This window comes from Leptidea sinapis, chromosome 1 (genome assembly GCF_905404315.1).
Source record: "Leptidea sinapis chromosome 1, ilLepSina1.1, whole genome shotgun sequence".
In the NCBI taxonomy this organism is placed as follows: Eukaryota; Metazoa; Arthropoda; class Insecta; order Lepidoptera; family Pieridae; genus Leptidea; species Leptidea sinapis.
In genome coordinates, this window is record NC_066265.1 from 16,750,963 (window position 1) to 16,773,369 (window position 22,407).

The 22,407-nt window shown below is 36.5% G+C and overlaps 2 protein-coding genes and 1 long non-coding RNA gene across 5 annotated transcripts; 1 reads left to right on the forward strand and 2 right to left on the reverse strand.

Annotated features, from left to right (window-relative positions):
• Nucleotides 1-11,942: 11,942 nt before the first annotated feature.
• Nucleotides 11,943-15,369, reverse strand: LOC126966129 (uncharacterized). 3 transcript variants are annotated; one of them, XR_007729665.1, is made up of 6 exons: nucleotides 15,123-15,369; nucleotides 14,503-14,705; nucleotides 14,154-14,237; nucleotides 13,450-13,518; nucleotides 12,904-12,977; nucleotides 11,943-12,167 (listed from the first exon to the last, which is right to left on the reverse strand). It is a non-coding gene; the product is annotated as an uncharacterized LOC126966129 (long non-coding RNA). The 3 variants fall into 3 exon arrangements; XR_007729667.1 differs by lacking the exon at nucleotides 15,123-15,369 and adding an exon at nucleotides 14,789-15,099; XR_007729666.1 differs by lacking the exon at nucleotides 15,123-15,369 and adding an exon at nucleotides 14,776-15,099.
• Nucleotides 15,370-15,552: 183 nt separating this feature from the next.
• Nucleotides 15,553-17,946, forward strand: LOC126965957 (nucleolar protein 11). Its single transcript, XM_050809785.1, has 4 exons — nucleotides 15,553-15,834; nucleotides 15,928-16,092; nucleotides 16,374-16,749; nucleotides 16,821-17,946. The coding sequence occupies exons 1-4, from the start codon at nucleotides 15,703-15,705 to the stop codon at nucleotides 17,903-17,905; spliced, it is 1,758 nt and encodes a 585-aa protein (XP_050665742.1). The 5' UTR covers nucleotides 15,553-15,702; the 3' UTR covers nucleotides 17,906-17,946.
• LOC126966021 (RNA-binding region-containing protein 3-like) lies at nucleotides 17,939-19,408 on the reverse strand. The gene has a single exon (XM_050809899.1). It carries the CDS (start codon nucleotides 19,228-19,230, stop codon nucleotides 17,941-17,943), a length of 1,290 nt encoding a protein of 429 aa, XP_050665856.1. The 5' UTR covers nucleotides 19,231-19,408; the 3' UTR covers nucleotides 17,939-17,940.
• Between the last annotated feature and the right edge of the window lie 2,999 nt (nucleotides 19,409-22,407).

Consider the following 22,407-nt stretch of genomic DNA (forward strand, 5'->3'; position numbering starts at 1 on the left):
CTATGTAGAGCAAATGAATCATGTGCAAACCTTGAAAAATTAAATATTATCTGTGCTGTCGTTGTTAAGTGTCAAAAGTCGAAACATAGCTTAGGCGCACGCGCAAAGGACTATGCCACTGACCTGTTACAAATACCACTGGACAGGCTGTTCCGTTTAATAGCAAAATTTTTATTGCCTAGTTGAAGCGCCATTCGCGAGCGTCCAGAGAACTAATTTTGATATAATACAAATGGCTGCTTAGGAACGTACACTACTCAGAAGAATTTTTACATTTTGAATTAATTTCGTTCGTTTTCCGTGTTATTTATACTTCAAGAATCAACGTAATAAAATGAACATTTTTTTTGTAAATAGTTTGCCACCATCTATGTTGTCCACTAGGTTGTCATCACTAGTTTAAGTACCGCAGACTCTCGCTACATGGCCAACAGTGTCAAAATGGCGAATATCAAACAGGCACAAATGCACTTTGACTATTAGAATATTGACACTATAGTAGTCCCCGCGTGCCCCTTTTAGATAGCAATAGTTTTGTCAGGAGTATTCTTAGGTGTTGTCATATTACTTTTATGACTAAAATTACCCCTCACGGAATTATATCGTATGACATAATGTCACAAACCCAACAGATGATTGGGAATGTAAATGTGTTAAACATAATAATGAATAGCATGTAATGATAATTATTTATTTATTATATGACCATAAAATTCAAATCAAATCAAAAGAACTTTATTCATGTAGGTCACGGAAATTACACTTATGAATGTCAAAAAAGTATTTTTCATTACTCATACTCGGAAAGTAATGTTGTTTTGATCTGATTATTGGGTGGAAAATGCTGCTTCCCTCCATAGAGAGGACAAACCTCATACAAATTACTTCCCACCTTAGGGCCGGAATGAACTTTGAAAATAGAACTTCTGTCAGAAACTTTTGCCACCAACTTGGCCCCTAAGCGGTTTTCGCGGTCGAGACGAGTCGAGTGTAACGTTATTTATTTCCACGATCTTCTTAAAAATGCCAGCGCATTGCGTGGTATACGGCTATTTTAACTCGGCTCCTTCAAAACTCCGGTGTTCGTTTCTTAAACTAAAGTACTATAGTATATCAGATGGATTTTTTGTTATATTATTATAATAATAAGTAGGTATTCGAATTATAAATCCGTGAGATCGATTATAATAAATTAGTGTACATAATTCACTATGTTAACCTAAGATGGCCGCATCAATATTAATTAACAATATTTTTTATGAGTGTGGTTTGGTTTTTGAGGATGTTCTTATTATATTTATTTATTTTTTGGACAAAAATAGTTACCTACATGTGTTTTGTCATGCTTTTCGTGGGTGTTGAAAGCAAAACCAGCTAGTGCTGTCAAAATGTGAATCCAAGTTACAAGAAATTATCAACTTTTTTATCATGAGTATTTTTTTCATGATTCTCGAGAGTGTTGAAGCCGATAATGCTGGACTTTCGAAATAAAATTGAGTGTTCACTGACATTTACAAAAATCTCAATAATGGTACGAATATTAATTTTATTGATAATGTCACACCACCATCTTGGATCTTGAAATAGGTGTCAAATTTGTATTTGACACTCCCGAAAATCTCGAAAATGATAATTGCCCAGCCTAGACGTGTTCGTGAGATGCTCCAGGGAAGAGTTTCTTATGACTGTGGTAGAAGTGAAACTTCAACGGACAAAGTTAAAAACACATATTTCAAAGTTTTCCGTCAATATTTCAAATAAAATTGATGAAAGAAAATTAAAAAGAAAAACAAGAAAAGTATAAAAAATGTTGTTTAATAATATGACATCACAGTCAACATGTAAACTGCAATATTACATTAGACACTCTATAGTCATCCTACATACACAGTACATAAAAATCTTACGCTTTACTTTCTTACATTCCGTTATGCGTTTAAGGAACTTCTTTCCAAAATTACAGTCGAATTATTGAGAACCTCCTCCTTTTTTAAAGTCAGTTAGAAAAATAACTTGACAACCCTATTGCTTCAATGGAAGGTGGAATGGAGGTCGTTCAAAGGACGTGTAGGTAAGTATTTTATTAAGGCTTAGTTTCCATACTGGTACATAAGCACTTATTACACTACACTGAATTTGAATTTTGAATGTTACATTTTTTGAAACGTTGCAACCTTCTTAGAGATAAAAAAAAACAATTGGCGGGAAATCATTTGTCAATTGTTTTTATCACACATCAAAGTTCTACGTACGCAACCAAAATGGAAATTCCATTCCAGTCGAAAAGATTTTAGAGCGATGAATTTTTATGATTTTGTAAGTTCTCTCTCCGCAAGACAAGCCGCTCGGATTCAAAATGATTTTGGGAAAGAAGCACCTTGCTTGAGCACCGCGAGGCGATGGTTTGCTGAATTTGAGAGAGGTCGGGTTTCTTTACATGACGAATTTCGTGAAGGGTGGCCTTCAACTGCCGTCAACGAAAATAATGTGGCAACAGTAGTTTAGCGGCTAATTAAGGAAACCCGCGGATTACCTATGAGACAATTCTAGGACTATTGGGGATTGGTATGAGCCAAATTCAGAAAAAATAACACCTAAAATTAAAATTTCGGAAACTTTGTTGTCGTTGGATCCCTCATGAACTGACAGCGGAGCAGAAATTGGCTCGCGTGTAATGGTGCTCACAGATGCTAATTAAGTGCGACCACGGACATTTTAATGCTTTATATGACATTTTCACAGGAGACGAAACGTGGATTTATTGTTGAACCCGAAAAAAACAGCAATTTTGTGAATGGGTGTTTGAAAATGAGAACAGGCCAACAAAAGTAAGGCAAGCGAGAAACCTTGGTAAAAAGTGATCGCATTTTTCCTCTCAGCTACGGGTCCCATCTGCACAATTCCACTTGAAGATCAAAAGAGTGTTAATGCCGAGTGGTATTCTACCAATAGTTCTCGAAAGAAAAAGAAAGAAAAAAGAGATTTTATATATTTTACATAGAATGACATAATGTTACATTTTGATATTATATATTATTCATCAGAAAATAAACACTTAAACTTTTTACAGGTGAGGTCATTATCAGGTTCTTGATTTTCTCTTTTATGCTAATTTATTAATGAAAGAGTAAAATTATTAAAAGATTTGAGTTTTCTTTAGTGTTAATCCCGCCAATATTTGTCATTTCATATGTATCTAAAATATTAAAATTATTATTGTTTCCGAGTAAGTGACCGGTGTCAATTAAATGTTTCGCGAAGTGTGATTTTTCGGGATGATTATTCCTAAGTGCGGCAATATGTTCCTTTCATCTAATTGCGAAATTTTGACCTGTTTGACCTATACATATCCGTTGACTGTTACAAGTGTCACAACTTTCGGATTTTTCGGAATTATTTAATCGATCTTTGCCATTACATATTCGATTGATATTGTGATTCGTTCGGAAGTACACATTAATAATGTTTTATGTTTTTCCTAAATATTTTAGCTATTTTATCTGATATCAGACCAATATATTATGTCAAACTACCCACATATTTTGTATTTGATTGTGGTGGGACGGGATAAGGTTCTGAATTAATTAAATGTTTTTGTTTATTTTTAATCAATTTATTCACTAACTGTTTTGTATAGCCGTTGGAAACCAGATTTTGGCTGGCCAGAGGTTGCCTCGTGTAGAGGTGAAACACGTGTCATTTAAAGACAAATTTTGGAGGAATTAACACTAAAGAAAACTCAAATCATTTTAATAATTATGGATTTCCACAAAGTAACGCCTATTTCAATAAATTTTGAAAGAGTAAAATGTTCCTGGGATTGCGTCTTTTTATTTGGCTGATTATTATTTTCAATTTATATTCTATTTATAACTCATTAATACCATTCGCACATTTTAAAATATTCACTCATTAAATAAAATAATTGATATTAAGAAATTTAAGGTTATATTAGCAGATATTAATATTATGACGTTGTAATTGAATATTAACGAATATGGCTGTATGGGCTAGAGCCCTTTGCCTATCCTAATAATGGACGAAAAAACCAAAAACAAATTAACGAATGTCGCAAATGTCAGAAAACACATTTATTATTTATTACAAAAGTAGTATTAAATATTTATATTATATACTTGGAGTTTTTCAAAAAATATTACTGAGCATATTGAAACGTTTTTTTTAACCATAAAATTATAACGGCTTATTACTGAGCGTTACTTCCGTTAAAAAAAATTCTAAGTTACCCCCAAGTCACGCCTATAGATGTTTTACTTCGAAAATGGTAGTTATGTAAATTATTTTTTTCTTTGAGATAATTTAAACGTATAGTAAACGTATTTAGTTTCAACTAGTTAAACTCGGCTAAGGTCCATCTTAAAATTAACAAAGGGAACCTTAAAATTAGAAGCTTCATATTCAACCTTAAAATTAGAATCTTAATATTCAAATTCAAATATTTTTATTCTAAATAGGATTCTAAATAGGAATTGAGATTGCCAGCTGATTTACTCTCGGATACTCCGAAAAGTATAACAGAATATATGGATGAGTTACGGAATAAGATGATTGACATCTACGAGGAAATAAGAAGAACTGGGCTTAAGGCAAGTGAACGGATGAACACGCGCTACGATTGAAGAGCTAATGTTCCTTGTTTTGAAGAAGGAACCCTGATTTGGTTACACAATCCCATAAGGCGAAAGGGGAAGTCTCCGAAGCTTCAACCAAGTTGGGAGGGACCATACAAAGTAATCACAAGAATAAATGATGTGACTCTCAGAATCCAGCCGTACCCCTCACAGTCCCCCGAAAAACGTACATGTCGATCGGGTGGCTAAGTACTACGGAAGCAACGATGATCGGGACGATCATGTCTTGGGAGGGGGCAGTGTCGCGTAGCAACGCTTCCACGTATATGGCGAGGGTTGTCAACGTCATATCGTGCAGCAACGTACATGACGAGAGTTGTCAAACATCAAGACATTGATAATTTCAACAGCTCCGTCAGCAATACTCGTAGCTCTAGCGTAAAAGTGTTTACTTTAGACGCTGTAGACCCGGCTTCGATACACCTACCAGTGTATGGAAATTTTTGGGTTTTGTTAAGTAATGGAAATTTCTAGTAAGTTCAGGATCAAAGCGAACAGAAAAAAAGGGATGGAAAATGTGTAAGCAGGATAAAAATAGTTAAAAGAATTTTCTAGTACAATTTAAATTCAAAGAGGGAATGGGAGAATCATTTGGAAATAGAACAGATCCGGGGGTATATAAGCCGTACTAAGCATGGCCTACGGCAGTTCTAGTTCTGACTCGAAAGTGTAAAGAAGAAGAAGAAGAAAAGAAGAAGTAGTGAAAAGTGAAAGTGTTCCAGGAAGAAGAAGATAGAAGAGACTTAGTGTTCGGTGCGGTGTGGCGCGTTGAAGGTACCGCCGCCCACAAGAGGAACAGCGGCAGACCGGCGAAGTGCAAGTTCAGAAAAAGTGAACGCAAATAAATTCTCGTTCCTATAAGCGGAGTATTATTTCCAATCCCTGACCCACTCTCGTGTCATTAAATTATCAAGATTATATTGAGAAGCAACAGTTAAGATGTTAATTTCTTTAAATTTTGCTCTCAATTATTCTTTAGGACCTAGGTATATAGCGCGAATAGCCCTCTTCTGCAGCAATATCGTATTAATATCAGCAGCGTTGCCCCATAGCAATATACCATAAGACACAATACTATGGAAATAAATAAACTAAACTAATTGCGTCGTATTTATGTCAGTTAATTGTCTAATCTTTTTAACCGCGTATGCCGCAGAACTAAGTCTGTTTGCCAATATTAATGTAAGTAACTGTCGATGTAAGAATATACATATTTATAAAATATAGTTAATTATCGATAAAAGTTATGGATTGATCCCAACCCTAATATTGGGTAGCTCTGCTATTACGTCATTAAGTGATTGTATCATTGTGATCAATATTTAGTACGCGTTTCGTGCAAGCGATATGTCTCATCATTTTCTATGGCACTCCCGTCCTTTGAAAATAGTAGTTTAATTCTCTTTTTTTACTATGGTGTTATTCTAATTTCGAGCTTTAATATTCAGAATTCTTATAATTTATGGCATGTGCCATATTTCGAATTTGTTTTTGTATGACGTGAATTGTCTATATGTATAGAACGTCATTGTTATAAATGCAATCATAGAATAATAACACTCAGAACGATAGTTTCATTCATAGTTACTTTCAATATATAAGTAACGTTAGAATTAATGTGTGCGTGAGCGTCATGTACTTACATTCGCCAACACGCTCACGGGTAATAACCAAATCGTGAGGATCATTGAGGTCATCATTACTTTATTTATTTATTTAATGAAAAGACCAACAGCATACATACATACAAATGAGTCTTCAAAATTAGTGTACGTATAACATAACTATTCTGACTTTCGTCTTTGCAAAAAATATGCAGTCCCTAAAAAAAGTGACGATAATCTGATTATTATCCAAAAATAAAGTATGGATTAATAATAGGTAAAAAAGATAAAATGGTAGCAAACATATTTTTACCTTTTCGTTGGTAGAGCATATGGACATAATTTACAGTAGTATCGTAGTAATAGTGGTTTAGTAATATACTTTTCTTTGTCATCGAAATACTGGAAACATGTTATCATGTATTTAGTTGACTTCCAACATTATTCTTTTCGATTAATTAGTATTTTAACTATCCCTCGAGCAGCATCAATGAGATTCGAACGAAATCCAAAAATTAATACATTTTAATATACGTAAATAATTGACAATCATTGCAATATCGCGCTTATTAACGGGAGCTGCTTGCGGTGCCAGGTCGACCTATTTATTAAAGTTAATGAATCATTGTATTTGTTGGATGCAATTACTAATTATGACAGTAGTCACACCATCATGTTCACGAAGCATCCTTACACAAACAATGAATTCAAGGCTCTAAAGGTTGATGCATCCAATATAAATACCCTGTACTTTTCCCGGGGCGTAAAAAGAATAGGGGAGTCCCAGGACCATGGGTGTCGTAAGAGGCGACTAAGGGCTTTTTAGAAGTGGGAGAGTCACGCTGCCGTCTTTTGACGTCAGCACAATCGGGCCAGGCTCGTCCGGGTTAATTACCACACTCGCACAGAATACCGGCGTGAAGTAGCGGCCTAGTGCCGCTATGTTTCGCATAGGTTAGTGTCGAGGACCGGTGGCCATTCCCCCCCCCCCCCTCCACCCGAATATGACAGCGGAACTTTAAAATATTTTACCCCAGGAGGGTACCGGCTCTACCAGAGTCGGAGAATCCCTCCCCGAGCACTCTAGCCCGGGCTGCCCTTCGTATTCTGGGGAGGGCACAGAACCGCGTATGACCAAGGACAAACGAGGCAGTAACACCACGGCACCCCGCTCCACAGTCAACGTGGACTTTTGCAATATCAGGGGAATTCACTCCAATTTAAACGCCGTCCACCACCACCTTGAGACGGCGCAGCCGGCCTTGTGTTTCCTTACGGAGACGCAGATATCTCGACCTAGCGATACGTCATATTTAACGTACCCCGGGTACAAAATTGAGCACAATTTTTTGCCTCATGCCGGGGTATGTGTGTACGTTAGGGAGGATATCTGCTGTCGCCGTCTCGGCAATTTTGAGGGTAGGGACCTGTCCACTCTCTGGCTCCGCGTAGATTTAGAGGACCGCGTCCGCATCTATGCGTGGGTCTACAGCTCCCATAGTGGTAACGCAGAAACCGATCATCTCATGGGCTGCGTTCAAGCGGCAATTGACGACGTGCTTGCACAGATCCCCTCCGCTGAATTCGTAGTCTTGGGTGATTTCAACGGGCACAATGCCGAATGGCTTGGATCACGTAACACAGACTACGCAGGGCGATCTGTGCATAATTTTGCATTGGCGTATGGTCTGTCCCAATTGGTCGAGTCGCCAACGCGGCTCCCGGATGTGGATAGCCACATGCCGTCCTTATTGGATCTTCTGCTGACTACACATCCCGATGGTTACCAGGTCTTTGTCGACGCCCCTCTCGGAACGTCCGACCATTGCCTGGTCAGGAGTGTAGTGCCTATCCGACGCCAACGTCGCAGACCACCAGCGACCCGCGTTTGGCACTACAAGTCAGCAGATTGGGATAGGATGCGTTCCTTTTTTGCATCCTACCCTTGGGGCAGGGTTTGTTTCCCTTCGGATGATCCTAATGCCTGCGCCGTTGCAGTAGCCGATGTGATACTGCAGGGCATGGATATTTTTATACCAAGCTCTGTAGTACCCATCGGTGGCAGATCACAGCCCTGGTTCGATGCGTCAGTTAAAGCAGCATCTGACTGCAAAAAACAGGCGTATCGAGCTTGGGTTGCGGCGCTGGGCGCAAAGGATCCGAACTGCACAGTTCTTAAGAGGAAATACAACCGTGCCTCCAGATTTTTTAAGCGGCAAATCGCCCGTGCAAAGTCAAAACACGTCGTCATAATCGGCGAGCAGCTTTCCAGTTACCCGACCGGAACATGCAAGTTCTGGTCGTTGTCGAAAGCTGCTCTTGGTAACTTAAGCCAGCCGTCCATGCCGCCGTTGCACCTGAGGAATGACACCCTGGCCCATACGGCAAAAGAGAAATCCGATCTCTTGTGCACTCTTTTCGCCTCCAACTCGACTCTTAATGACAACGGAAAAACACCGCCGACCATCCCGCGGTGTCAGAGCTCTATGCCTGAAGTACAGTTTAGACAGAAAACTGTTAGGCGAGCTCTGTTTTCGTTGGACGTCAGGAAGTCGAGCGGGCCGGATGGCATTTCTCCAATCGTGCTTAGAACGTGTGCCCCTGAGTTGACGCCGGTGCTAACGCGTTTATTCCGGCACTCTTATTCTAAAGGCGTAGTCCCTGACTCATGGAAGACAGCCCTTGTCCATCCGATCCAAAAAAAAGAAGACAGTTCGGATCCGGCAAACTACAGGCCTATTGCTATTTACTCCCTGCTCTCCAAAATCATGGAGAACATAATTAGCCGTCAGCTCTTAGTATATCTAGAGGGCCACCAGTTGATCAACGATCGACAATACGGGTTTCGCCATGGTCGGTCGGCAGGTGATCTTCTGGTATACCTAACACATAGATGGGCAGTGGCTATTGAAAGCAAGGGGGAAGGCCTGGCAGTTAGCCTGGATATAGCGAAGGCCTTTGATCGTGTATGGCACAAGGCGCTCCTCTCTCAAACTTCCATCCTTTGGGCTTCCCGAGAGCTTGTGCAAGTGGATCTCCAGCTTCCTCACTGGGCGCAACATACAGGTCGTTGTCGACGGATATTGCTCGAACCCGAAGCCCGTGAATGCTGGAGTGCCCCAAGGCTGTGTGCTGTCTCCCACGCTGTTTCTTCTGCATATCAATGATATGTTGGACACCTCCAACATTAATTGCTATGCAGACGACAGCACTGGTGATGCCGTATACACTGGCCAAGCAGGTCTCTCTCGGGAAATCGTCGACCAGTGCCGGGAGAAACTTGTGTCTTCTATCGAGTCCTCTCTTGAGAAGGTCGCGGAATGGGGAAAATTGAACCTTGTCCAATTTAACCCCCAGAAGACTCAAGTTTGCGCGTTTACCACTAAAAAAACCCCATTTGTCGTATCACTGCTCTTCGACAACACTTCCCTCAAAGCCTCGCCTAGTATCGGAATACTGGGTCTCGAAATCTCGAGCGATTGCCAATTTCGTGGTCATCTGGAAGGCAAAGCCAAATTGGCTTCAAAGAAACTGGGCGTCATTAATAGAGCACGGCAATACTTCAAGCCGGCCCACATACTAGCGCTCTACAAAGCGCAGGTCCGGCCACACATGGAGTATTGCTGTCATCTCTGGTCTGGCGCACCCCAGTATCAGCTCGATCCAATTGACCTCGTGCAACGCAGAGCAGCTCGAATTGTCGGGGACACAGTGCTCTGTGAACGGCTGGATCACTTGGCGTTGCGTAGAGACGTCGCTTCATTGTGTCTTCTACCGCATTTATCACGGGGAGTGTTCCGAAGAGCTGTTTAACCTGATTCCTGCCGCCGAATTCCACCTTCGCACGACACGCCACAAGTTAGGATATCATCCTCACCATCTGTATGTGTGGCGGTCCTCCACAGTGCGGTTTTCAAGGAGCTTTCTTCCACGTACTACAAAGCTGTGGAATGAGCTTCCTTGTGCGGTGTTTCCGGGACGATACGACATGGGTACCTTCAAAATTGTGTGCGGCGGTGATCACTTAACAACAGGTGACCCGTACGCTCGTTTGTCCTCCTATTCTATAAAAAAAAAAGATAATTCATATTTAAACAGTTTATTTTTTATTTCTTTTTATGAAATAATTTATAATATTTAAGCACGATTCATACATTAGATCCAGAACCTTACAAACTAACAGTCATTGTGAAATACTCTATTTGATTACAAATAGTGGCTGTTGATGTTCTTCTCACGAGCTCATCTTTTTCCGGACATATTATGGTTAATTCAGTCATTTAAAAGAAATATTTATAGTGACTATTCAAAGCGCTTAGTTTAAGCTTAGTTGAATTAAGATTATTTAATTTTCACTTTGTATACTTACAACATCTTGTGGAGCCGTACATTACAGCCTCCTATCAATATCTACCGATAAACACAAAAAAATATCCCAACGGAGGAACTCGGGGTAAAAAGTACTTTCATGGCTCGCAACATATTTTTTTAATGGCTGTTTTGTTTACAAAATATTTTGCTGTTTTGACGAGTGTATTAGCTTAAATTATACGTTTTGAATTAGTACTTAGGTGTGAAATGTGACTTTCTTATCGGATTTGTAATATGAGACGCATTGTGACACCCTTTCACTGCAATTACACTTGCACTGTAAATCATTTTTCAATTAAATTTCGCGCCCTGATTGTCATGGAACTTGACAACTTGACACGCGAAACGTATGTTGTTCTTAAAGACCACATTAAAATTGCTTTTTTTCGCTTGAGCCTACTCATCAATACTCATGTTCTAACCGTTATTATTCTAAGGGTATATTACCTAGGGTATGTTCCTATATATATGCACTGCGAGCACTGCCAGTGCTATCACTGTAGATAAATTCGTTCCGTTATGAACTGCCGCAGTACCCTAGGGAAATATAAAGGGAGCCAAAATTTTGAGAAAAAATTTATTGAAAATTGCTTTGCGGGTTACAATAATTGTCAATTGTGTGTCAAGTATTTTGCTATTGTTTTGTGCATCAGAGTTTATAATTACTAACTATATTTGATATATATGAAATTAGTCCTCATGATATCTAGTTTCCGAATTTATCTACAAATTACATATGCAATTTCTCTTACGGCAGTAAACCGACAAGTTATAACAGTATGGTTTTAATATAAATTTTAATGTAAATAAATATTGAAGTAGTTAGATGTCTTGCTTTATTTATGCCTAATTTAGTTTAAAATATTAGAATAAAAATTAAATCATATAAGACGTATATACAGGCACGTACAGGTAGTGTAGTTATACATATAGAAAAATGTAATTTCTTCCGGTTTCACGAGATGGCGCCTGATCGGCGATAAAGCTGATGACCAAAGAGTATAATAATATAAAGGGAAAAGAGAGCCCTCTCTACGCATTATGAGCTGTCTATTTGAAAACTAGCGCCATCTGAATATTGGCCTCGAAAATAACTATATATTAGCTCGAAATTATGAAGTTCATTTTTAATGTTGTGACGTAATTAAATAACCAACTCTACTTTTTAATGTAGGTATTACAATTTTTTACCATGTTGGAATTGCGCGTAGAGTTAGTTATTTAATTTTGCCACAACATAGAACATAAAGGACAGGATTTAGTAATGTTCGTATGAGTAATTGAAGTAATTGGGTGGGAGAAATAAAAAGCAATGTTTGCATATTATTTTTTATTTTTATAATGTTTATGTTTATCATAATATTGTTGGGCAGCTGTTTTTGTTTCGTCTTCACCCACATATGTTAATTTTCCTCACAAAATTCGATTGATCGATCTGCACCACCTTTTAACCTTGCTTTGAAATATTGTCCTTTTTTTCGCAAGCGCGATATTTCTGCTTGAAGATGCTTGATCTTTGTGCGCTGTGGAGCCATTAGATCTGTGAAAGAATGTTTAATGTACAAATTGTATAGTATAATATATGTATTATATGGTATTCAATAAATGGACAATATGAAAAGGGATTCAGTCTTAAAGTCTATATATATAAAAATGAATTGCTGTTCGTTAGTCTTGCTAAAACTTGAGAATGGCTGGATCGATTTGGCTAATTTCGGCCTTGAATTTTTTGTGGAAGTCCAGTAAAGGTTTTGATAAGAAGAAGAATTTAATATGTACAGCACGAGGTCTGTCGGGTCAGCTAGTAATGAATAAAAATATATTCAAAATTTCATTCCCACACGGACATTAGCTATTCTCAATCCTATCAGGTACCAATTCAGCCTTCATCAAAAAAGACATTTCTGTTTCATCTGCTGTTATAAAATTACTGTCACATTTATGGTTAATGTTTGTTAAATAAAGACCTTTCGAATTTCTTGAGTGTTGTAATATTACATCAAAGCCCGCCATTGTCAGGTGTGCTACTCCCTAACTTTGCTGACTCACATACTACAAAATAAATGATGGGCCATTACAAGAATCATGCTGATTTTTGTCCCCAGCTCCGGGACTATGAGGAAACTACTTTGCCCACCTAGACAAAAGATCATAAACTATGTCAAATTTCATACAAATTTATTCAGCACTTTTTGGATAAAAAAGTATAAAAACAATATTTTCAAAACAAATCAGAATCTTTCCCATTTGTAATATTAGTATAATAATATTAATACCTTTTCCAGCTGTTATTTTAGGCTTGCTAATAAAACTATAATTATGTTCCAGCATCAAGCACCTTGAGATGCATCTGAAATTGGAAATAATACTTATGTAGTTTGTTGCCCACTTTGTCAGAGTGAATTTTAACTATACTTTTCAAATCATTTCAATTGTCAGTTTCATTCAGACGATAATGGAGAAAAATAAAAATAAAACCAAAAATCAAATCATAATGAAGTAGCACTCAGAAAATGTAGAACCAGGGCAGCATTTCTTAAGAGTCTAGAGCTCAAATTAAATCACAAGTTGAAATAAGCTGTCAAACAAAACTAAACAAAAAAACAAAAATAAGCCATTATAGAAAAAAAGACATACCGACACTACTCACAAAATTTAAAATTATAAAATTTTGTTTTTATTTATGGTTTAGTTGTGTATAATAGATAGAAATATATTATATAATATTTTGGTATGTGTTCAAAACAAAATATAATCATTAATTTATATATTTATTAGTTTTGATAATAGCCAACAAATTGAAAAAAATATGTGAATTTTACCTGCAGCCACAGGTTGGAATGTTGTTGAAGTTGATGCTTTTTCTAAAATAAAGTTGCTCTCATATGGCTCTGTAAATAATAAATATAATAATAGATTAATGATTATTTATTATTTGTATGCCACAGAGAACCGGAGAACTTTTATTGTGATTTGTAAAATCTTATGTAACTGAAATGAAATTATGAAGACTATATTATATGAAAACATGACATAAAGATCAAGATCAAATGTGGGATTTTCAATCAATAACATTTTATGGGCCCAAGATTTTAAAATTACAACCAAGAAATACATCAAAATTTTGTATGTGTATGTCCATAAATATCAATAATTTTAAGGGATACATAAAAGACATGGGATTAAAAGCAGAACAAAATCAAATTGTCAATGCCCTTTGATTGAGTTTGACTTTATATTCTTTCTGAATATTTTATTTGAAATAGGATATAATATCACTTACAGAAAGTCAATACTACCTATTGGAAAAAGTATACCTCAGACCTGAGAAGTAAGGGCATAAGATACTCAGCGGGCTTCTTTTTTTACATAAAAATATGGTGACAATGTTAAATTATACAATAAAATTTATTATTTAATACCCTGAGGGTGGCCTCTCCATGCCATTTCTGTGGTTTCATTTAGAATGTCACTTATGTCATAGTAGCCTTTATGACATTGTAAATAAGTTTTAAAAATTATTTACCTGAACAGTCTTGCTGTACTATTGTAGGCAGTAAATGTTGTGTGGGTGAAGCTCGTCCTAAGATTACTTGACTCTGTAGTTGTCCTGAAAATTAATGTGAATATGTAAAGATTGTTTCATTATTTAATGATTATCATAAATATTGAACCAGTTTCAGCTAGAAGTGTAACCATTGAATTTTGTAATCACAACTGTGTAAGAAAATCAGGTGTTTCCAGAAAGATACAATTTACCTTCAAAAAAACCATCAACTCAACAAAGATTCTTAGTGGAGTGGTGTGACTAAATCTGACAGAGTAAGGAATAGAATCGAATATTAACTCAATATGTGTGAAATTAGGGGACTTACCAAGCAGATGAAGCATCGGAACTGCCAATGTGCTTAGCCATTCATTATGATTACTGTGTCTGTCAGAAAAGTGTATATCACAAATTCTCTTCTTCTTATAACATTCAAGATCAGATGTTTAAGGGTTTCCACCAACAAGACTGACCCAAGTTTTAAACTGCTCAGGAATTTGACAGCATCTGGGAAACTATGCATTGGAATCTCTGAAATTAATAAATAACATTATTAAATAAATTGAGTGACTATTAAAGCCATCAGACAAATTGTGATAACCTAGTGTTATGACCATTGGGCTAGTATTAGATTTTGGACTCATATATTGACTTTTCTCTTGATAAAAATGGTGTCAGAAGCCAGCACAGCTGTCAATTATTATTAAACCATATAAGTCAGGGGGAGTCTGAAGTCTGACATAAGGTGATTTGAGGGATTGGAATTTAATCTTTGGGGCAAGATACAGAAAACCGGTATTTTTATAATAGTTTTAACCATGATTGGAAATTCAATCTACGGACTGGTAGTAGAACCTGAGAGTAGAACAAACCTTATATGATACTTTATTTATCACAAGATTAGTCAATAAACTACACTATTAAGATTTAAGAGAATAATTTACTTACCACGGAGCGCACAATCGAAAGCACAACGTCTCGGCATTACACCAAAGTTCATAAATTCCACAAACAAAAGTGTCTCTATCACAAAAACTAGAAATACACACAATAAGGAGATTTTTGGAGTGAATTCGCAACAGCAAGGCGGAGGAACACAAGGCTCGACTCGACGCACTTACACTTCGATTTCAATACCAAAAATATGCAAAATAAAACACGAGAGCTACATACATGCGCAAAGTGCAAACGCTAGAAGTAGCCGCCATTTTATGACCAGTGGGCAGGTTTCAAAGCGAGTGACAGCTGACAAGGCTTTAATTTTGGGACCAACTATCAGATGGCACTACAGTTTTCGGAAAACGTCTCTTTAAGGCGACTGTCCCACCCCTGCTGGTGACTATTCTCCCCATAATAAGTTACCTACTCTATGAGCAATTTCCTTGCTCGTGAGTTAACCTATAAAATGTTAATAAGTAAATATTTGAAAATATGGCAAGTTAAGATTCGTATGGTCAATACTCAAGTGTAATCAATTAGTTATTCACATTTTATCTTTTTCAACGCTAAAGTGTTAATTGATTTAGCTATGGCTAAATTTCATAGCTATTATGTGCTCTGCCCTCTTATTGATCAAAAAAGTTTCCTAGGTGTTACAGAAAATAGAGAAAATGAAAATATTATTGTAACTTTAGGCCGCAACGTTGTAAACAAATACAGAGTAAGTCGTATAATTCGATAAGTCTTTCACTATTCCTCGTAAAACTTTAAAAGTTTCAATACCTAATAATTTTATATTAATTTTAAACTTAAGCTTTCAGATCAAAAACAAATAGCAGGATGGACTTCAAAGGATCACATAACATCTGCTATTATTTATGATAAGGAAAAGCAATGTTACGCAGGTATTTTCAATAAAAATACTATTAAAATGTGGACCAGTGAAGAGGACAACTTAGATAAATTAAAAAAATACAAAGTAAGTATCCAGCTAACTTGAGACATGATATTTTACGATGTTCAAGTTGTATGGTCATATTACGAAAAAGTCAATTCTAGCCATAACTGTCACTGGTATAAAAAGAAACATTGGCAAATATGTTACAAACTACTAGTTTTTACCTTAATACCATTTGTTTCAAAATCTATTAGCTGTTAGTTGATTTTGGTGAGTAGCACCATCTGATTTTCCTTTAAGCATTGTGCATATTGCTATTTATATAGTTAGTGTCATTTATATAAAAATTATGTGACCTTAAGTTTTCAGCAAATATATCAAAACTTATTCCATTCGTGAATGGATCCAACAAGACTTCTATCATAATATTTGAAAATGGTAACTGTGCTTCCTTAACCTATGGAATAGATAATAGAAAGACATTTGAGGTAAAATCATTCATCAAAGACACAGACATACTTGTAGATGTAATTGCATACTCGGTAAAAAATAAAGATTATATTTGCCATGTGGTTAAAAATCAGAAAGGAAGATATGAAATTATTAATTGTCCACTCAGAGATGAATTGGGAGACCTCGAAATGGCGAAACTGAATAGAGTTAAAGTTACAAGAACAGAACAGCAGTTTGTAGTTGGATACTTGTTAAGCGCACACAACTATCAAGTCTACTTTTTGTGTAAGTGTGTGTTTATCAGATCTGCTGTGTGGCCATTAAGTATATAATATTAATTATTTACTATTTTACAGGGAATGACTCAAAGATGACTGCCTATAATTTGTTAAGCAAGTCGTGGAATACAGTTGGCACTGTACCATGGATTAATACTCAGAGTGGTGTGTCTCTTGCATGGATGGGGGAGAGTCATCTCATTTTATTTGGCAGCAATTTAGATCAAGATGGTGCTATTATTGTAGCATACAATACCGTATTGGGTGTTGGCTCCTGCAGATATCCAATGAAGATGTATACTGAAGGTGCAAAATTGTACTGCTTTAATGGAAGAATCATCCTCGAAGCATCGAACCACATTGGAATGTTACCCTACATTTTAGAGACAGATCGGAACTTGTCAAGTTTGTTGGGATCCCATGATATAACATTAGACAATTCTACTGAAATTGCTGACTGGGATTCACCAGTGGATCTCTTATTTAAAGTAAATGATGATCTTAGAGATTTGTTGAAAGTGGGCATCTCTGAAAGAAGCATCTGTGCACAAACCATACCACCGTTACTAGAAAATAATGATTTTCGAATAGTATTTAGAACAATTAAAGAGTTTACGGATATTCCAGAATCAATATTAATATTAGTTCTTAAATATTCAATTAATATAATTAACCCAGATAATATTGACGTGATGAATGAGGAACTATTTACTAATTTATGTCAATGCAAGAAAGATTCCAAGAAAGAAGTCATAATGAGTAAAGCTAGGTTTGAACTATTGAATTATGTCCTACAAATATCATTTAGTGATGCACTTATAATCCCATATATAAAGAATAGCTTAACTTTGGATGAAGTTCTGTTTCTCATGACATATATAGGATATTTATTAATGGAATCCGATAAAATATTTCACTATGAAAGCAAACTGTATGACTGGTGTGCATTATTAATTGATTCTTTCTACCAACAGTATGTGATGACAAATGATGTAAAAGTAGCTTATGTATTGGAGAAGACGAGAGCTGTAGTAACAAACCTAACAGAAAAATTGTATTCAATTAACTCAATAATGCCAAGTTTGAATAAACTAGTTAACGGGAAACCAGTGTCAGAGCCAAAAGATAAAACATCATATTCAATTGAGATTCTAAAAATATAATTTCATTGGAGTCATTTAAATAAAAACAAAATATTTCAATCTACACTCTTTTTATTTGCTGCTCTTGCAAACTGTACAACCATGGGCTTATCCTTAAGTAAATAACCATTACTTTCATTTAGGGCATTTTCAGCTAACTTTAATGTAGGGAAGGTAACAAATGCCTGCCCCTTCATGCGCCCTTCCTGCATCACCCGTACATCAAAACCATTCTGTTCTTCTTCTGGTAAATGTTCAATGTAACGTTTGAATATCCTTTTAACATCTTGTTCAGTTACTGATTTAGCTAAATTCTTTATATAAAGTCTCAGTGATGGCTGTCCAGGATGATAATGCCTAAATACAGGAAGGATCTTCATATCACTATGTGAAATGCGATTTTGTAACAGCTCTCTTTTAGATATTGTAGGTTTGTCAGGTTCAATAGTTTCAATATTATGTTCGACAGGTTTTTCTTCTTTAGCAAATTTCCCAAGCTCTCCAATTATCTCTGGTTCTTCGCATGGTTTTACTAATGCATTCTGATGTACTACTAATGATATTTTTTTCGGTTCTGCAACAGGTGTGATGTCAAATACTTCTTGATTTAGGTGAACTTTCTTCGCTGCTGGAATATTTGCTGTTGCCAATATAGCAGCAGGTCTTTTTCTAGTAACTGGTAGGGTGTGCTTTCTTTTCTTAATTTTAACTATGGTTTTTTGTTTTACACTTTCATCACAGGATTCAATTTCTGATTCTACATCACTAGACACAACAGGAGGGGGCACAGCTATCTCATCAATAAACATAGGTCTAAAGGTATCTTTAAAAAAAATGGAAGCTTCTATGTTTTCACTAAAAGGTTCTTTTAAACTCATCTTATTCATGAGATGTAGTGTTTGGATGTAAAATGGTTCATGATGGAATAGTGAATATATAATGTTGACAGCAATTTTTGTATCTATATTTGGATATTTATATTTAAGGTATGGAAGAGGTGGTTGATAAAAGTTAACCGAAGGGTTCCAAGCATTTAAAATTTGAAGAAAATCCTTAACTTTATTTGTTGTACTTGAAGTTTCCTTTACTTGTTCCTGATCTTTTTCAGAGGATGGTTGACTTTCAAATGAATATTCTACTACGAGACGTCGTTTTGCTATTTCTAACTGATGTAATCTTTGTAGCGATGATTTTGCTTTCTCTAATGTAGAAAATGAAGCAAATATATAATTTCGTTTTTTATTTGTTTCCCATACTTTGTCAGCACCAAAGTGCTTTAGAAGTTGTTGCTTGTCTTGGAAGGATAAATTTTGGGGTAAATGTCTTATTATTAATATTTTAGACATAATTCTTCTGGTGAATTATATTTTAAATTTAAGCAGGTAGGCTGTCTTTAAAAAACTTGGTAGATCTTTCATAGGAGTATTTTGTATATGAAACGTTTTAATTGGAGGTTTATTAAGAAAATTATGTACTGAATTAAAAACTGCAGTAAGAGTAAAATGTAAATACAAACATAACCTTTAAATTCTAATCTATTATTTATTAATACTTTTTTTTTCATTTTCCCTCCTATCTCAGAGTTTATGGCTCGGACGTTCGCTATATTCGCATGCTTCAAGTTTTCTTGCATGTTCTAGATCGAAGTAATTAAACCTATAAAATATTAATTCCCAAATTGCTAATTTAAAATGCAGGGAAAGTAAACGCTTCAAGTTGAAAATTTCTGCTACACGGGATTTTATTAAGAAAGAGGGTCAAGTTAACAAGTAACTGATGTTAAGTGATCATTTTAGCCCATATTTTCTCGCTACCTACAACAGGAGCGTTGCCAGCCTTTTACAAACATGTACGTGTTTTTTTTAAAGTACCCATGTTGTATCGTCCTGAAACGCACATGGAAGCTTGGTTGTAGCGGAAGAAATTCCCTTGAAAACCGCACTGTGGCGGAACGCCACAATCCAGATGGTGGGACTTATATCCTAATATGTGTCGTGCGAAGATGAGATTCGGCGGCAGGAATAGCTCTCGGAACATCCCGTGACAAATGCGGTAGGAGACACACAATGAAGCCTCTACGCAACCGCAAGAGATCTAGCCGTTCACAGAACAGTGGAACCTCGACAATTTGAGCAGCTCTGCGGTCAAATGGTAAGAGCTGAAATTGGGGTGCGCCATAACAAAGATGACAGCAAAACTCCATATATCAGCCCTATAACCTGCGTGGTGTAGAGCGCTACAATAAGGGTGGGCTTGAAGTAATGCCGTGTTCTATTTATGACGCCGAGCTTCCTTGAAGATAATTTGTTCACAGGCTACGGGTTAGAGCAATAAGCGTCGACGATTATCTTTAGAATGGTATAGATATTCTATGTCTAGTGTAACTTAAAGTACCTACCCTATGTTTCATGTACATCATAGCCACGATTTCACAAATTACACTTCAAATTGAGTTAAACAAAGCTCAGTTTTACGTAAGTTGACGTAAACTGAGTTAATTTGTCAAATATGTAGGACGCACAATATTTGACGTACTGATATTTAAAAGCGTTTAGGCTATAACTACTATCTCCAATACCGAGGGTTGTGAACTGGAAATTCCAAGGCAATGTGCTATAACCACGAGAAGCTCAATAAGATCTGGAAGGACAGAAGTATCACCAGAACCACAAAGGTTCGACTTATGAGGACTGTGTTTCCAATCTTCCTCTACCGCCGCAAATTTGGTTCCTTGTAGATGTTGTGTTGGAGGCGACACTCCTGAAGTTCCCTTGGACGGCTTTCCAAACCAACAATTCCATCTTGAAAGAACTGTGGATAAAAGAAAGACTATCGACGACTGTACAACTATGAATTCTGAAGTTCCTTGATCACTCCAAATTAAGTATTGTTTGAGCGGTTGCACTACCAACCGGTAAGGGCTAGGTGGAGGGGAAAAGAGCGAAAGGATGCTCGCCCACATGATGGACGGATCTAATCAAAGCAGTGACGCAGACAACTGTGGTGGAATGCTCCCGCAATGCTACAAACCGCCAAAGTGGAGGAACATCGCGCGGGAGGCAGTGCGACCGAAAACTAAGGAGACCAACGACGACTTATGTCGCATTATCTTAGCGGCGGCGACCACTAAGGTGCAGCAGTGATTAGAGTGACTGATTAAGAAGAAGGCTAAAACTGCGTTTAGTTTGTGTTTGTGAAATCAGAACGGTACCAAGATATAAAGTACACTGTACACGTTAATGTCTGCAAAATTCAAAAGTACCAAGATACTGCAGTAGTAACAAATATATTAGGTAGCATTTTAATTTGATAGCGTTATAACAACTACCTACAAAACTTGAATAGGGATGTTGCATGCTGTCGTAGAAAATCCATTCATTAAAATAGAACGAGTAATGTTGTTGATTTTTCTGGGAGAACAATATAAACTGTGTATTTTATTGCTTGTGCTTCACACCATTCTCTGTTGAGTTCGTTTGTGCACTGATACATAATATTTATAGTAATTACACAGTGATTGTTTTCTTTTTTAGGTATTTTTAACAAAATTATTTTCAAAACAAGTTTCGGTTTTTATGTACGTTCCGGCTATAGAGTAAGTAGGTACTGAATGATTATTATTTTTGCAGTTCCTACCTAACTACGAAATCTATAGAAACAAATAGAAGATTAAGAAAATTTTATCTACAAGAGAAATATAAGAATATTGCTATATGTGTCTGATTTTTATGTTATTTGAGTATTGTGTAGTCTTAGGGTGACGGGTGCAGTGTGAAAATCTTATTACCTATACTTATACTTAATAATCACAGCTACGTGAAGAAATAAGAATGACATTGAGGTATAAAATACTCTGGATATTTAACTCTAAAGTTAAGGCACTCTTTTACCTCACCCAGATTTCACCCTTATTAGGTGTACAAGATGGTTTATTTGCCTACGCAGTTATGAACGAGTGAAGTCCCATACACATTTCGATCCGTTACGATTCAAGGCCACCAATATTCGACGTCATAGCTTTACGGACAAAGCACTTATGTGTCCACTTGTTCCCGGCCGGCGCAGCGAGCGGTCGTTATCAAGACTTTACACGAAGATCGTTCTTTGTGGAGATATAAGCTTTATTTTATAATGAACATATACTATTCATTACAAAAACATAAAAGGAAATAAATAAAACAAGTAATTAGCAATAATAACAATATTTATTTTAAAATATACCTATTTTTACACTTTTTTTCGAATGAAAAGTCTGTGTGAAATAAAAAAGAAAGACAATATGAATAATTTATACATGGTCTTATAGCTTGTTTCAAAAGATTTCAGTGACAGTCACTCAAATCACCCTAGTTATAAGCATTTTATAACTACACGTAAAATAATACACACGGGGAAAATGCCGCGAAATTGCCGGAAGCTTGCCGATCTACAGTGTACAGCGAGATCCGGAGCGCGCCGATCCGGAAAGGTTAACCTTTCCGCATCAGCGCGCTCCGGATCTCGCTGTACACTATAGATCGGCA

Bases quoted from the DNA above. Each gene is read 5' to 3' on its own strand.
- LOC126966021 (XM_050809899.1), bottom strand. From the start codon at position 19,230: ATGTCTAAAATATTAATAATAAGACATTTACCCCAAAATTTATCCTTC.
- LOC126965957 (XM_050809785.1), top strand. From the start codon at position 15,703: ATGGCTAAATTTCATAGCTATTATGTGCTCTGCCCTCTTATTGATCAA. The intron at 15,835-15,927 runs GTAAGTCGTATA...TTTAAACTTAAG, and splicing joins ACGTTGTAAACAAATACAGA to CTTTCAGATCAAAAACAAAT. The intron at 16,093-16,373 runs GTAAGTATCCAG...TGTGACCTTAAG, and splicing joins ATAAATTAAAAAAATACAAA to TTTTCAGCAAATATATCAAA.